Below are 15,342 nucleotides of genomic sequence, written 5' to 3'. Positions count from 1 at the left end.
ACATGATCACATACTATTTTTTCCCACAGGTTGGCTGCCTCATTCAGTGCACAGGATGGACTATGCTCATTTAATGAGCAGTTTTTCAATATTTTCTTTACTCCTCATGGTCTCGTGTTTTATTTACTACCCATTATTCACATCCTGCTCTGAAGACGGAATTATTCATTTCATCGTGGGCTTCTATGACACTCATCACTACAATATCTGAGTCCTTCACAAACATACATGAAATGTATTAATAGGACTCCCTGAATGACCTTGAGCACGTCCCTTAATCTCTCTATACAATGATACTTCCCTACCCCTACTCTTTTCTGTCTTTTTACTTAGGCCTGGTCTACACTGGAGCGGGGGAGAAAGGGGATCGATCTAAGTTACACAACTTCAGCTATGTGAATAATGTAGCTGAAGTCGATGTATTTATATCTACTCACCATGGTGTCTTCACTACGGTGAGTTGACTGCTGCTGCTCCCCTGTCAACTCTGCCTGCGACTCTCGTGGCGGTGGAGTACAGGAGTCAACGGGAGAGCACTCAGGGGTCAATTTATCGCATCTAGACTAGACATGATAAACTGACCCCTGCTGGATCAATCGCTGCCTGCCGATCCGGCGGGTAGTATAGACATATCCTTAGACTCCAAGCATTTGGGGCCAGAGTCTTATGTGTCTTTACAATGCCTTGCACATTGGAACCCCTAATCTTGGTATGGTCTTCTAGGAGTTGCTAACAGTTGCCAACTCTTCTGCTGTTTTTATGAATCTCATGGCATTTGGTATTTTTCTTAAAGCTCCTGCACCTGGAGTCATGTTATTACATGAGATTCTCTGCTTTCATTTTAAAAAGAAGTAAATTCCTAGCTCTCCTGGTTGTGAGGGAAAGCTTGAAAACATAGCCCCTAAAGAATTAAAACCCAGAAGCCAATAAAAAGAACCCAACATTTATTTTAAAAAATCTCATGATTTTTAACCCAAATCTCATGGGTTTTTTTGCTGTGGGATTGTCTCTGACTCATATCTTTGAATGTCTAGAGTTGACAATAATGTTGATAATAATACATACATACTACTTTTATTTATTACGCACTAGGTTGTTAAACTTTGTCATGTTGACATGTTCCCCAATGATCAAGACAAGAATGTACTGGAATGGATTCACCAGTAGCACATATTTGATCAGGATAGTCTGTTGACCAAACATTAAACATTAAACAATATTTGAGGCATAGTTAATCATTTGCATTGCATGAACTTGCTCTCTAGCCATTGTAGTTTGACTTTACAGAAAAAAACATAGTCAACAAATGCAAGATTATTTGTAGGAAAATTTAGTTTGTGAGGATGTTTAATGGCGCTGTGTCCCTTTGGGTTCTTCCTCTGATCCTGTTGCTGGGGAATGCACCTTTCTGTGTAAGTATCCTTCTAAGATAGTTACTGCTTGTGCAGTTCTTTGCAGAACCTTTACCTAGCAATTACAAAACTAAGCTCTATCTCAGAGCAGTGCTTAATTTGTAATGAAAGAGGTGCCGGGGCTGAGGCAATTTTTTTACATTCATAACTGATGCAGCAAACCCAGAGGTGCTGGGGCTACGAACTGCCAAGCCCACTGATTAAGTACTGTCTCAGAGATTGGAAGTACTGATTTAGCCTAGATTCAGATCCACTGGAATGTCGTGGGCCTAAAAGGTGGAAACCTGAGCATTATATAATAGACATTCCACCCCAGAGAGCTCCTTTGTGGAGAGGACCCCCAAACGGGACAGAGAAGGAAAATCCAATGTGAAAATAGGTTGAAAGATAGAGCAGAGTAAAACAAGCAGAGGGAGAGTATAAAGAGGCAGATGGGGAACACAGAGCCTAGTGAAAAAATAAGTACTGTGGGCCAGATCCTCCGTTAGTATAAATCAATAGAGCTCTATTAAGGATCTGCACTTACATCTGTAAAACACACAGTATTTATTTGACAGTGGTCAGGCAGCTGGTGTGCTGAAACCACTACCTATTATACTGACGAATATTGTCTCATTGTTTCCTTGTACTGCCCTGCCTGTCTGGATCCATCTGTTGTCTTATACTTAAATTGTCAAATCTTTGACGTAGGGACTGTCTTTGTTCTCTGTTTGTACAGCACCTAGCACCATGAGGTCCATGACTGAGGCTGCTAGGCTCTACTGCTATGAAAATAATAAATGATGGTATTAACATAGTGCACCTTCTTCTACGCACCTAGCTCTTGAAGAATGTTCTTCTGTCCCTAATACATAGAACTGATTTCACTGTAGCTAGGAGAAAAACATATGTATTAATAAGTCTCCTGATCAACACACTTTCAAAGTCAGCTTTTTAAACTTTCCCTAGTTCCCAATTATCCTTGACAACTGGACCCAAATGATCTAGTTTTGACTCCTCCTGTATTATTTATTATCCATATAGTGTCAAGGTATACGTGGAGCTGTGCAATATGTGAACAGTGCCAGACATTTAATTGTACCTTGCTCAGAAGACCTGAGAGTCTCAAACCAAAACACACGCAGAATGTGGCATGTGGTTCTTAGAGCTAGAAAGCTTCATGGTTCAAATGGGTTTTCTAAAATATTTGGAGGAGACATTAAACGTTAAAGAGACGGGTTGCCTGGATGGGGTTGTGCGTGCATGTGTGTGAAACAAAATGTTGGAGTTTGTTTAGCCTAATTCTGGTGAACGTTAGAGTGTTAAGTGTGAAGTTAGTACAGTGGCTCTGGACAGAGTGAAGCTTACAGCTCTGCTAATGTTTCCATACAAATACTAACACATCCCAGTCTTTGCTAAGTGGAGATGGCTTCCAAAAGAGGCTAAATTAAAAGGTACTATTTGGCCAATTTGTGTGAGGAGACAAGTACCAACAAAGCCAGAAGGGTGTTTCTTTTTCCACAGTCCCACAATGCAAGAAAGGGAAACAATATGTTTATAGCCAGTAAAAGGCAATAATTGTTACATCTTGTTAACCTGTGGAACAACCTGCCACTGGATTTATTGACGCAAAGATTTTTAACAAGTTTTTTTTTAACCATATAAGATGTTGGAGCTTTTGCTTACTTCTATTAAAGTCAATGGAAATATTCCCCCTAATGACAGTGAGAGAGTATTAGGCCCTTAATGAGTCAGAATCTGAACCAGAATTGCAGTTGCTGTGATAAAAATAAGGGCTCTCAGTCTTCATGTTTAAAGGAGTGAAATAGGGCCCTTGAAGGAATTCATCTCTCTGTAGTACAGTATTGCAGTTAGGTCCATGTGTTTTTTCAAATGACCATTGATGCAGAAAGGATTAGATACTCACCTAAAAGGGTGAGTAGTGTGCTCGGGTTTGTTAATTTTGCAGACTTCTTCAAAGAGGATGTTAAGCGTGTGATCTGTCTGCCAGATAACCAGAGATGCTAAACAGCAGCTCCGCCGCATCAACAGATCCCCCAAAATATTCACATCTCTGACTGTAGGGGGAAAAGGTTAACAGCAAAACATTCAACACAACTAGAGAACTCCAAACCCTAGTCTTATCAGAGCTAGAGAGAGATACTTTTCCAGATCTGTTCATCCCGTCACTAAAGAAAAATAAAAGATTGGCTTGTAACCCAAGAGAAGTTAAAAATCACTTTTAAAAACATTCCCGTTCCTCCAAACATTTCAGCATGCAGATTTTCTTACAAAAGGGGTTGGTTTTTTTTTTACTTATTCTTTAATAAAGATTTCAGTTGATGAGATTTCATGTTTACTGAAATTCATTCTGAAATTCTAGATGTTGATGAGCTTAAATTCAGTCCTTTGGAAGAAAGAGAGAGAGGGTTTTTTAATGGCTTATGGATCTTTTTGAACTGGCTGGCGAATACATGATCAGTGATTTTCACTACACAACAGAGTTTTATTTAAATAGTGTATTGTTAGGGCTATCCATCCACAGACGACAACGGATACCACACACTGGATCCAGTGATGCATTTGACAACTTCCTGGCAGCATCAATGCTAGGGTACTTCAGCATCAGTTTCACAGATTTTGTGAGAACCCAATCAAATCAAAACAAGTCCAGAATGATGATGATGCTTTAATTCACACCCATTGCAGAAGGTTGGATCCTGTACTAAATCATGTACAGATTTTCCTGACTAGTCCTAAATGTTAGATCAATTAATTAGCTTTGATGGTTTTAATCTGACTTTCCTGTAAATATCGCTGAGGAAAATGGAGTATATATATATTACCCCCCGCCCTCCAAAATTTCATTAACATTGCTAAAATGCAAAAGCAATTCTGCTGTCACCGAAAAGCAGCACGACAGAATATTCAGCAGGCTAGTTTTTAATAAAACATGTTTTTATTCATAATTAATATAACAAGGTTTTTTGGCTTAGCACTTGGCATGAATCCCAGCGGAAAAAAAAAAAGGCCCAGTTGCTGTGACGTGACCATGACATGACAAACATGTTATAAGAGGACATTTTGGGCTTAATGATTTGTTCCAAAGAAGTTGCACTGAAAGCAGTCTGTCAAAAAAAAATAGACTTTACACTCTGCCAAACTCAGTGGAAAAATTAAATTGTTTCCTTCCTTGCCATCATCATTCTCTTCATTTTATTTTTTATTAGACTTGGGTTATAGGAGTTTTTATATGTAGCAGTATAATTATTAAAGGGTTATTGTTATAATATTGCAGAAGCCAAACAACATTTCATGCATTAGTTCCATCTAGTCAGAACTGAACAGAAAAGCACCAGGATTTCAGGATCAGGGTCTAAGGTGAAATTCTCCTGTCAGTTCAATGCAATATGATGGGAAAAGAAACCAGTTACAAATGTGAAAATCTGGAGTAAATCCATCAAGGGTTGTGGAATTACAACATTGGTGAAACTGAGAGCAGAATTTGGCCATATTTAAACAACATAATTGAACTATATGCAAGTTTTGCTTCAGTGACTAGAGATCCTTTACGGTTTTTATTCAATTTATTTTGCTTAGAATTTCAGTAGGAATTCACTGGTTATCACATCACTATTCTGAAAACCTGGGCTTTGCTTTTTTGTTTTTTAATGACTGTCTCACTCAACTTCTTACTAAATATTTAGTAGCAGAGACATTCTCAGACTAAGGTCTGATATCGTTAAGGATTTCTTACTTTTGCAAAATTAAAACAAAAGCCTGTGTTATTGAAACACTGAGGTTGTAGAGTTAAGCACCTTTAGAGTTAAGACATTGCTTCAGCAAAGTATCCTTTCTCCGCAAAGTACCGAAGCTTGTGTTTTAAGTGCTTTGCCGATTTCAGCGTGGGTTTAAATACTTTGCTGAGTCGGGGCTTCAGAAGTCAGTAAATATGAGAGCTACGTTGTGCCCCGATTTCATGATGATGGGTGGATTTAGAAAAGTTCAGATAGGAAATTAAGGCCCTGATTTAGCAAAGCACTTGCGCACATGGTAGGTGTTTGTGGGACTTAAGTATGTGCTTAACGTTAAGCATGTGCCTAAGCGCTTTGCTGAACTGAAGCCTTAATGTTCAAACCTTTCCTCATAGGAATAGTCCCGCTGACTTCAACAGCCCTACTCACAGGAGTAAGGCTGACTCACATGAGTAATGGATGCAGAATCGAGCCCTTACCTCTGCCCATTGATGTGGACATTTCAGAATGTATGAAAACTAAAAAAGGCAGGGTTATAAAGGAGAATGTTTTGAATCCACCAGCATGGCCACTAGCTTAACCTACAGTATATTTTCTTGTGAAGCATGAATTATTAAAAGAGATTATTAAGATTTTTAAAATGCTCGGTGAAACCCACTGTTCAGAGTGTGTCATGCATCCCACTGCAGTGGCTGGGCCACAGGGGATATGAATCTCCTGTAGCTGCCAGCTAAAGGAGGTATTTCTTCAGCTCGAGTGCTAGATGCTCATCACTGAGTGCTCAAAGTCCCAAAGTCAGGCTATATCTACACTACCGCAGTAAGTTGACCTAAGTTACGTGACTACAGCTACGTGAATAATGTAGCTGAAGTCGATGTAGCTTAGGTCATCTCACTGCGGTGTCTACACCGTGCTGGGTCAACGGGAGACACTCTCCTGTCAACTTACTTTACTCCTCTCATTCTCGGTGGAGTACTGGGGTCGATTGGAGAGGGCTCTGCCGTCGATTTAGCGGATCTTCACTAGACCTGCTAAATCGAGCCCCAGTGCATCGATCGGCACAGCATCGAGCCCACGGACATGTAGACAGCAACAGCTCATGATGCTGGCTGCTGCGTTTGTCAACAGAATGCATTGATTAAATAAATCAATGATGCTGGTCTATGCATATTCTCCCCATAGTTCTGTGGTATGCACATATGGGCAGCATGCTCTATTGCATCATAAAACAATTCCCTAAATAGAGGACTATGAGTAGTCACAGCAGCATTGATCATTGGTCCATCAAGGCCAATATCCTGCCACTGCAACACTGGCCTACGTTTGCCTGATGCTGCCGGAAAGCAAAAAGCCTTCACAATGCCCCTAGCTAATTGTGCAATGCTATAACATAGAGGGAAATATTCCTTTCTGACCCCTGAAGGCAATCAGCTTATGCCCTGAAGCAGGTGGGTTGATATCCCTTGTAACTAAAGGGACTTAATGGCTTTGCATAAGCTTTAAGTCTAACAGCATAACCTGCATTCTCAGCACTGACTGCAGAATGCTTGATGATACCCAGCACTTCTGGCAGGGTGATAGAATCTGCTTTTGCAGCCCCATTGAAACAGATTTTGCAGCCCTCTCTTTTGCTCCTGATTCCTGAAACAGAGCCTGTTTCCCATGTAAGCACAAATGCACATGCTCAATAGCTGAGCCGGTTTGAAAACACCCACACTTCCCCAGGAAGCTTCTTGTGGTGCAAGATTAACTTGTGGTGCAAAGATTGTCTTGAAATACAGTAGCCAGGAGCCCTTGGGTAGGCAGCAGAGGTGGTTACAACAGCATCTCCAATAGCCATGCTTTCAGCTCCCTTCTGGGCCCCCAGGGATTCCCGTATCAGATGCTAAAACGGGAAAGGGTTTCAACTTAACAGTTCCAAAAACAGAGACATTAAATAAATTCAGTTTCTGATATTCTGAAACCAGGCACATTCGGCGCTTGTCATCCGCTCTCCTAAAGCAAATAAAAAAAGATTGCAGCATAAATATTGCATTAGAATATGTTTGCTTGTCCTTTCTCCTCAAGACTCTAGGGCTTGTAATGGGATCAAGAGGCAGACAGTATGTGTATTCCTAACTTGGAAAAGCCAGAGGTTGCCGTATTGGGAAAGAGAAACCTAGAACCAACTAACCATGATGAAGTCCTTTTAAGTAGACCATTTCCCACTCTAAGGATAATGTGTATATGTTCCCTGTATGCTCCATGTGAGAACACACCCTGCTTCCATTATAATCCAGTTATAACATTGATGCAATGCCGTTGGGAGCTTGGGACTTTTCCAGCAAAGTTCCTGGAATGCTGCTGTTCAACATGGTGGTACCGAAGAATTTGGATGCTTGTTAGACTGTCAGAACATCTGATACTTTTCTGGTCTGTCAAAAGCCCAGACAAAAGATCCCTTTGAAAGCTGTCAGAGTGGACAAGAGATTCACAAAGGACAGGCAGTTGTGGCTATGGTTATAGCTCTTTCAGACCTACTGTCAGTGATGGACACAAATTGCTCAAGTGCTCTCCTGTGTTTTACAACCAGTCTCAATTCTGTATCTATTTGATTGTAATGGGAACGGCAATGTATAATCTCCAGGTTTATGGTTAGGAAGGAATTTTCCTTGGCAGGGCCTGTAAGCAGGGAAGTTTAGGGGATATTCCGCTTCCTCTGAAGCATTAAGCAGTGCAGCCAGCTGGCTATATCCCACACGATCATTTCCAGCAGCTGCATGGTCGTTCCCATCTTCTGCCTCTTTCTTTCAAAGATCTTTTGTGATGTTCTGCATAGCAAAGGGCAGCTATTTGAGAGTTCCCTGCTACGTTTCGCTCTTTCCCCAACCTGTCTCTTTATGAGCGTTACCCAGGGTATTTCTGTGGATTTATTTTATTTATTTTTATTTTTATGGCAAGGGGCCAAGGAGAAAATTCTGGCTCCGTGTGACATGCCATGCAGAAATAGGCACAATTCTCACAGGGAGCTTTAGAGACGAGAGGCTGAAATATAGTCTCAAAAGCACTCAAGTGATTTAGGCTTCCAAGTCTTATGTCCAAAAGAGACTTAACCCACTGACTTCCATTCACAAGACTTTGGCTCCTAAATGTTTTTTTGTAAATTTTACCCATTATCATGGTCGGGTAGATATTTTTCTCAAAACAAGAACCATAAGAGTTTTAAAAATCAGTCTGCAGCTTTACTGTATACAGGCGGACAAACTAAAAAGTCAGTATTTATCTTACTGCGGCTGAGATTGGTTCACTGCAAGGTATAGGAAAATGTCACAACTTACTCCAGTGAGTTAACTAGCTCAATTCATGTTTTGGTTTTGTTCATATATTCAAATGTTCATATATTTTAAGGCCAGAGGAGGCCAGTATGATAAGCTAGGCTGACCTCCTCCATAATGTAGGCCATAGAACCTCTCCCAGAAATTTCTTCATCAAGCTCATAAAGTCTGTTTGAGCTATAACATATCTTTTATTAAGACATCCAGTTTTGATGTAAAGACTGCAAGTGATGGTAATCCAGCCACATCCCCACGTAAGATGTTCTAATGATTAATTGCCCCCAGTCTTCAAAATTTGCACCTTCTTTCTGGTCCGAATTTGTCTCGTTTCAGATCCAACCATTGGATCTTATTATGCCTTTTTCTGCTAAATAAAAGAGTAGTCTACTCTCATAAATCTCTTCCCAATGTACTTGTAGACCATGATCAACTCACTTCTTAAACTTCTCTTAGATCACCTAATCAGACTGAGCTTCTCAAGTTTCTCAATATAAGGTATTTTTCTAGACCTCAATTCATTCTGAACCCTTTCAAATGTGTCAACATCATTTCAGAAATGTTGACACCAAACTGGACACAATCTTCCAGTAATGGTCTCACTAATACTGTATGCAAAGGTAATAGTACCTCCCTAACACTACTTGACATTTCCCTGCTTATACATTCAAGGACCATGTTCACCTTCTTAGCTACAGCTTTGCACTGGAAGCTCATGTTCAGCTGGTTATCTACCATGATTGCTAACTCCTTTTCACAGTAGGACCTACATTCTTTTATTTGTAGATGTCTAACCTTGCATTTGGCTGTGTTAAAAAGCGTGCTGTTCAAACAAGCCCAACTTATTACCAAGCAATCCGGGTTAGTCTGTATAACTGACGTATCCCCTTCATTATTTACCATTCCACCAATTTTTATGTTACCTGAAAATTTTACTAGCAATGATTTTATATTTTCTTCCACAGCGATTAAGATAATGAACAGTATTGGTCCGAGAACAGATCCCTGTGGGACCCTTATAGAAACACTCCCACTGGATTACAATTCTCTGTTTACAGTTGCTGTTTAAGATCTATTACTGATCTAGTTTTTAATCCACTTACTATGGACTGCATTCATTTTATATAGATCTAATTTTTTATCAGAATGTCATGCAGAACGAAGTCAAATGCCTTACAGTAGTCGTATATTACGTCAATGCAGTTACCTTTATCAACTAAACTTGTGATCTCATTAAAAAACAGCATCATGTTTGTTTGACAAGATCTGTTTTCCAAAAAAATCATGTTGATTGGCTTTAATTACACGTCCATTTTTAATTCTTTACTGATTGCAGCCCATATCAGCCTTTCCATGATTTTGCCTGAGATCGATGCCTCTTGTTTCCCAGGTCATCCTATTTACTCTTTTTAAATATTTGTACAACATTGGCATTTTCCAGTCCTCTGGACCTTCGCTAGTGTTTCAAGATTTCTTAAAAATCAACATTATTGCTTCAGTTCCAGTTCCATTAATAATCTTGGGTGCAAGTTCTCATCCTACAACTTTAAAAATGTTTAACTTCAATAGTTGCTGTTTAACATCATCCCCAGTTGCTGATGAAATACAAAGCATTTCATTATCACTGTGAAATATTACATTGTTCTGCTTCTTTCCTAACACAGAACAGAAAGATTTGTGGAATATTTCTCTCTTTTCTGCACAATGTTACCATCCCTGTAAACTGGAACAAAAATCAGAGCTATAATATTGCTAGGATTTTATTTGTTCCTGATAGATTTAAACAAGTCCTTATTTATTTGTACCATTGTGTTTCTTGCATCTGACTGAGGTTCAAAGGCTCTTTTCCAGCCATCACCTGAGGATATAGCCACTTTCAACCAGTCCTAGCGCCTAGTTTCTCAGTTCCCATGATGCTCCAAAGGAAGGACACCCATTTCTGAGCACGTGAGGGTGAACATTGGCAAATCAGTGAGTAAATTTGCTTCATGAAAAGGGACTTGCAACAAACAGCCAGATGCTTATTGGCAAGTCCTGCTTACAACTAAGGCCATATCCTGCAGTCTTTTCTCAGGAAAAATTGCCATGGGCTTAAATGGCTGCAAAAGGGCTGTAGGGTTTGGGCTTCAGTGCACAAGGTGCACAGTTCTGGCATTACAAGGTCCAGTCGGTTACATTTAACTAGCTGAATCCTTTTGCTGTCCATGAAGTTAGACCACAGATGATAAACACCTATAATGAAAAAATATAAAGTAGCAAACATTGGCAGCATCTTCCTTTTGTGTTCTAGGTCTAATTAATGAGCTAATGTTTGTCAGTGCTTTGGAGAAATGAAGCATTGGATAATTGTTTATTCTTATACTTATTGCTATAAAGTCCAGTCTAAGTTTGGCCATTTTGCATTTCAGCCATTTTTCCAATGCACCGGTGACTCCAGGCTCAGCAAATTAACCAGATACATTTTATCTTAAATATTTTTGTAGGGCTTTTGTTTGTTATGAGACTGAAGAATTAAAATGAGGTGCCTCTGACTTCTAGCTTCATCTTTTGTCTCTCTAATGCCCTGATGCAAACAGGATTCACACGTTCAGCGATTTTTTTTTCTTTTGAGAACACGAAGTATCCGTGGCAAGCTGCAGAAATGATCGTGCTTGGTGAAAGAAAACCCAGAATCTATTATTTTTCAACTTCTTTTGTTTGAATCCTGCTTCTGACTTGTTTTTATACTTCCACTGAAGAACAAGTGCCCCCTCTGGTGGCCTCGTGAAATATAGCAACAATGCCAGGTGCAAGCATGTAAAACACAGAGAGGGCTCGGCCCTAGCCTTTGATACTGTGCATTTCTGTGAATTTTGGAAACTTGGCTACCCTGCTGATTTCACACAGCAACTCATGGTGATAAAACAAGAGCAAGGGCTAGACCTTAGGGGCTGAGGAGGGTTGCACTATCTGTGCCGTCCAAAGACGAGAGCTACAGAAAGTTTTGTACACGAAGCAAAACAGGCAAAATGTAGCTTTGTGCCATTAAGCAAGAGAAAATTCCTTTAAGCCAGTACGGTTTGGTGAGTTCTCAAATGTAATGACTGAAACTCAAAAGGTTTGGGTTGGGGAAGCATTTCAAAGCTGAGAGGCCAGTTCTCTCCTTTGTTGTGCTAAGGTGGCTGGGTCATTAAAGGTAGCACTGAGGGAGGGGGAAACGTAACACAAGCTCCTGATGGGAAGAGTAATGGTTAACTCACCGGCCTGGTCTGGTATGTAAACGTTTTACCCGCCTAGCTATGCTGAGAAAAGCACGACCCTCACCCACATAGCCCTGGTGGCAAAGCTCTCACATAAGTGGAACTGCCTTGCCAGAGCAAACTCGATGCCCACTAGGAGGGTTTGCCAGAATAGCTACACTGGTATATTTATACTGGCAAAACCCTCTCTAGTGTAGAGAAAGCCTTAGACATGGACTATACTGCCATTTATGGAAAAGCCCTGTAGAAATCCATATGGCTCTCCAGAAATGAATTCCTTAGCACCAGGCGTAATGTCTGTACAGTATTGCAGCAGCACCTAGAGGCTTTAGTCCAGGAGCGAGGCTTAAAGTTAAGCATCTGCTTTAATTCTTTGCTGAATCAGACAAGGCGCCCCGCAAACAGTGATGTGCAGTCCCAGCTGGACAGATAATGCAGTGAATGATGGAAACCGACAAGGTGGGGAATTTGGGTTAAGTGCAGAGAGACAGCTCTAAAGGATGGGAAGGATTCTTACTTTTGAGGGAAGGGGACTGTAAATGTAGCTTTGCTTTGTACCATTCTTTGCTTGTTTCTTTTTGTTTAGTATATTTAGCCAACCAGGATTAAGTTCCGTTTCAGGGTTTTGATTTAGACTCATCTCTAATGTGTAGCCCAATACCCAATTTTGAACATTATCTTAAAGGGTGAGGTCAGATGCATTTTGCTTGTACAATTTCCTCTGATCTGGGCTCTGGCAAGGGACTTGGGGAAACCTTTACCTGCACTGATTAATATATACCTAGTATATTGCATTTATGACCCTATAATTGTCATCACCCCAGTCATTGACCTGAAAAAAATTGCATGAATGTGCTTCATCCTAGTTGCAAATGATTTGGTTAGATACTTGGATGGTTCATTTAATTGCAGCTGTATGGAGGCTCTACTGAGAGGTCTGGGGAACTCTGCTCTGTTAAGGTTCCCGTTGTAGTCAATGGAATGGGTGGATCTGGAGCTTCTGTTCTTCCTGGTTCAAACACAAGAGGGATACAAACACACCCACAGCAAACTAGTTTACATATTCAAGTTTGTATTCGCAGAAAGTTGTTTTCTGCATTATTTAACCAGTTAATTGTCTATCAAGCATAGATAATGAACCATGTAAATAATGCAAAAAAGCAAAACCGAAACTCTCCAAATCATTCTGGGAATACTAGTTTGAATACATAAATGAGGTTGCTTTGGGCGTATTTGTACCCCTCCTGTACTGTGAAATAGGGAGAGCTACCTTCTCTGTACTATTCAGTATTCTGTATACTCGTATCCCATCCACAAAATCCTGTATATAATGTAACTGTATGTGGGGGTTGGACTAGATGATCTCCTGAGGTCCCTTCCAACCCTGAGATTCTATGATCTAAGAGGTGCCAGGTTGAAGCCTATTTAGTGTCTCATTGCTAGGGATGTTCGTGCCAGTTTGGATTCAATAAAACCCTCTTCAGCCAAACCTTCTCTTAAAACTCAAACACTTCCAAAGGTTTGCTTAGCTTTCTTCCTCCATTATTTGTCCTTGCTGCACATTCAGATGCTGCCTGGGATCCAAGGAGGAAGGAACAGAACTCTGCAGGAGAGGTTGAACATGTAGAGACTTTCCACACAGGCATTTCTGGAAAGCCCATGCAAACTCCTGTCATTGTTGTGAGCCTTTGGTTTGCTGGTAATTTTAAGGAATTACCAGCAAACCAAAAAATCTCATGTTCGCTCCAAGCTCTACTCAAGATCCATAATATCAGCTGGACTTTCACGGCTCAATTCCTATTTAGGCACTTCAATAAAGTGTGTGAGTTTTCAAAAGTGTTTTTGAGAACATAGGAGCTAATGGGTCCTGAGTGCTTTTGAAAATGCAGCAGCTTCATTCATTAGAATTCTTGGGAAACTGAAACTGCAAATACATTCAAACTAAACTCCTGTTGTGTTTTGGATTCAAAAACTTACCAGTCTGCCATTCTTTGTCTTCTGTGCAGCTTTCCAGCCTCTTCTCTTCACTAGTTGACTTGCAGACAGGTAAGTGGTTCTGATTTCTTTCATAAAATGGTCTCCGTATATTATTTTCGTGATTGTGTACTTGATTCAGCAAGATACTTAGCACATATCTGAATTCAGGTCCTACCTACTGCAATGAGACTACTCATGTGGGTCTGTATTATTTCAATTGCACACAATGCAAGTGTAATTTCTGTTGCTAGAGTTCTCAGAACACAATTTGAATTGTCATTTTATGTGAGCATTTGAGGTTATAATTTGGCTTCTCTGAGCATTTGGCCATATAATTGCATAGGTCTCGGGTCAAATCATGCCCTGATTTACTCCCTGTACCATCCGATTCATTGGGATTGTGTAAGGTGTAAATCAGATTGTAGCCTATATGATCAAACTGATATTTTCCACTTCTAACTTCCATGTTTTATTCATGATAACAGGGTCCTGCCCTAAAAAGTTTGATACAAGCTTAACATTTTAATTTATAAGTCACTCATCATAATGTTCTCAAAATCCCACAAATAATAACCATCACTTTAGTTTAATGGCATCACTGCTTGAGAAAATCAGGATATACAGCCTGAGAGCTACTTATATGGCAATATTATATGGACTACCAAATAATCCAGTTGCATAGGGGTTAGCAAAATATTTAAAACTAATTGCAAAAAATTTAACGTGCTCAAGAATCAGTCTTAGGACCAACCTTATTCAATATTTCTGTTAATGACCCTTGGCACGGAAAGAAGCTAATGAAATTTGCTAGTAATGACAAGGTAGGAGGCATGGTCAATATAGAGGAGGATTGGAATATTATACAGGGAGAGCTGGATGAACTTGAAGCCAGGAATGATAGAAATGGGCTGAAATTCAACAGTACAAATTTCAAGGTCATGCACTTAGGGTCTAATAATAAGAATTTCTGCTACAAGGTGGGGGCTTATCAGCTGGAAGCAGCAGAGGAGGAGAGAGACCTCGGTGTGTGGGTTGATGGCAACGTGACTATGAGCCATCAATGTGAGGCAGCTGTGCAAAAGCCAAATGTGATCCTTGCATGTATTAGGCAAGGCATTTCCAGTAGAGAGAGAGAAGTATTAATGCCATTGTACAAGGCACTGGTAAGAAGACCTCATCTGGAATACTGTGCACAGTTCTGGTCACCCATGTTCAAGAAACATAAATGTAAACTGGAACAGGTACAGAGAAGAGCTACTGTTGTATGAGAGGAAACTGGAAGAGCTTGGCTTGTTTGGTTTAGCAAAAAGAAGGCTGAGAGGGAATATGATTGCTCTTTATAAATATCAGGGAGGATGAAGAGCTATTTAAGTTAATGGGCAGTGATGGCAGAAGAACAAATTCAGGCTGGAAATTAGAAAAAGGTTTCTAACCACAGAGGGGTGAGGTTCTGGAACAGCCTCCCAATAGGAATTTTGGGGGCAAATAACTTAATTAGTTGTAAATGAGAGCTGGGCAAATTTATGAATGTGATTGTATGACAGGGGTTGCTTGTGATGGTGAACAGCCCTGGGGATCATTTTCAGTTTAAGTCTTATGTTCCTACAGCTCATGCTGCAGGGTTTCAGCTGGCCACGAGCAGGGATCAGGAAGGGATTCCCCCCACCCT

General features: G+C 40.3%; 1 protein-coding gene across 6 annotated transcripts in view; it reads left to right on the top strand.

Annotated features, from left to right (window-relative positions):
• The first annotated feature begins 1,273 nt into the window (after nt 1-1,273).
• HABP2 (hyaluronan binding protein 2) overlaps nt 1,274-15,342 on the top strand; it is a 46,382-nt gene continuing 32,313 nt past the window's right edge. For all 6 annotated transcript variants that reach the window (XM_045025752.1, XM_045025749.1, XM_045025753.1 and 3 more), the window contains exons 1-2: nt 1,274-1,412; nt 13,703-13,742. In XM_045025752.1, the coding sequence (XP_044881687.1) occupies nt 1,344-1,412; nt 13,703-13,742 (109 nt within the window). In that variant the 5' untranslated portion in view covers nt 1,274-1,343. The remainder of the gene's footprint in view (nt 1,413-13,702; nt 13,743-15,342) is intronic.

Source organism: Mauremys mutica, chromosome 7, assembly GCF_020497125.1.
Source record: "Mauremys mutica isolate MM-2020 ecotype Southern chromosome 7, ASM2049712v1, whole genome shotgun sequence".
Taxonomy (NCBI): domain Eukaryota; kingdom Metazoa; phylum Chordata; order Testudines; family Geoemydidae; genus Mauremys; species Mauremys mutica.
Note: the sequence above shows the minus strand (reverse complement) of the source record. Positions and strands in the feature narration are given on the sequence as shown.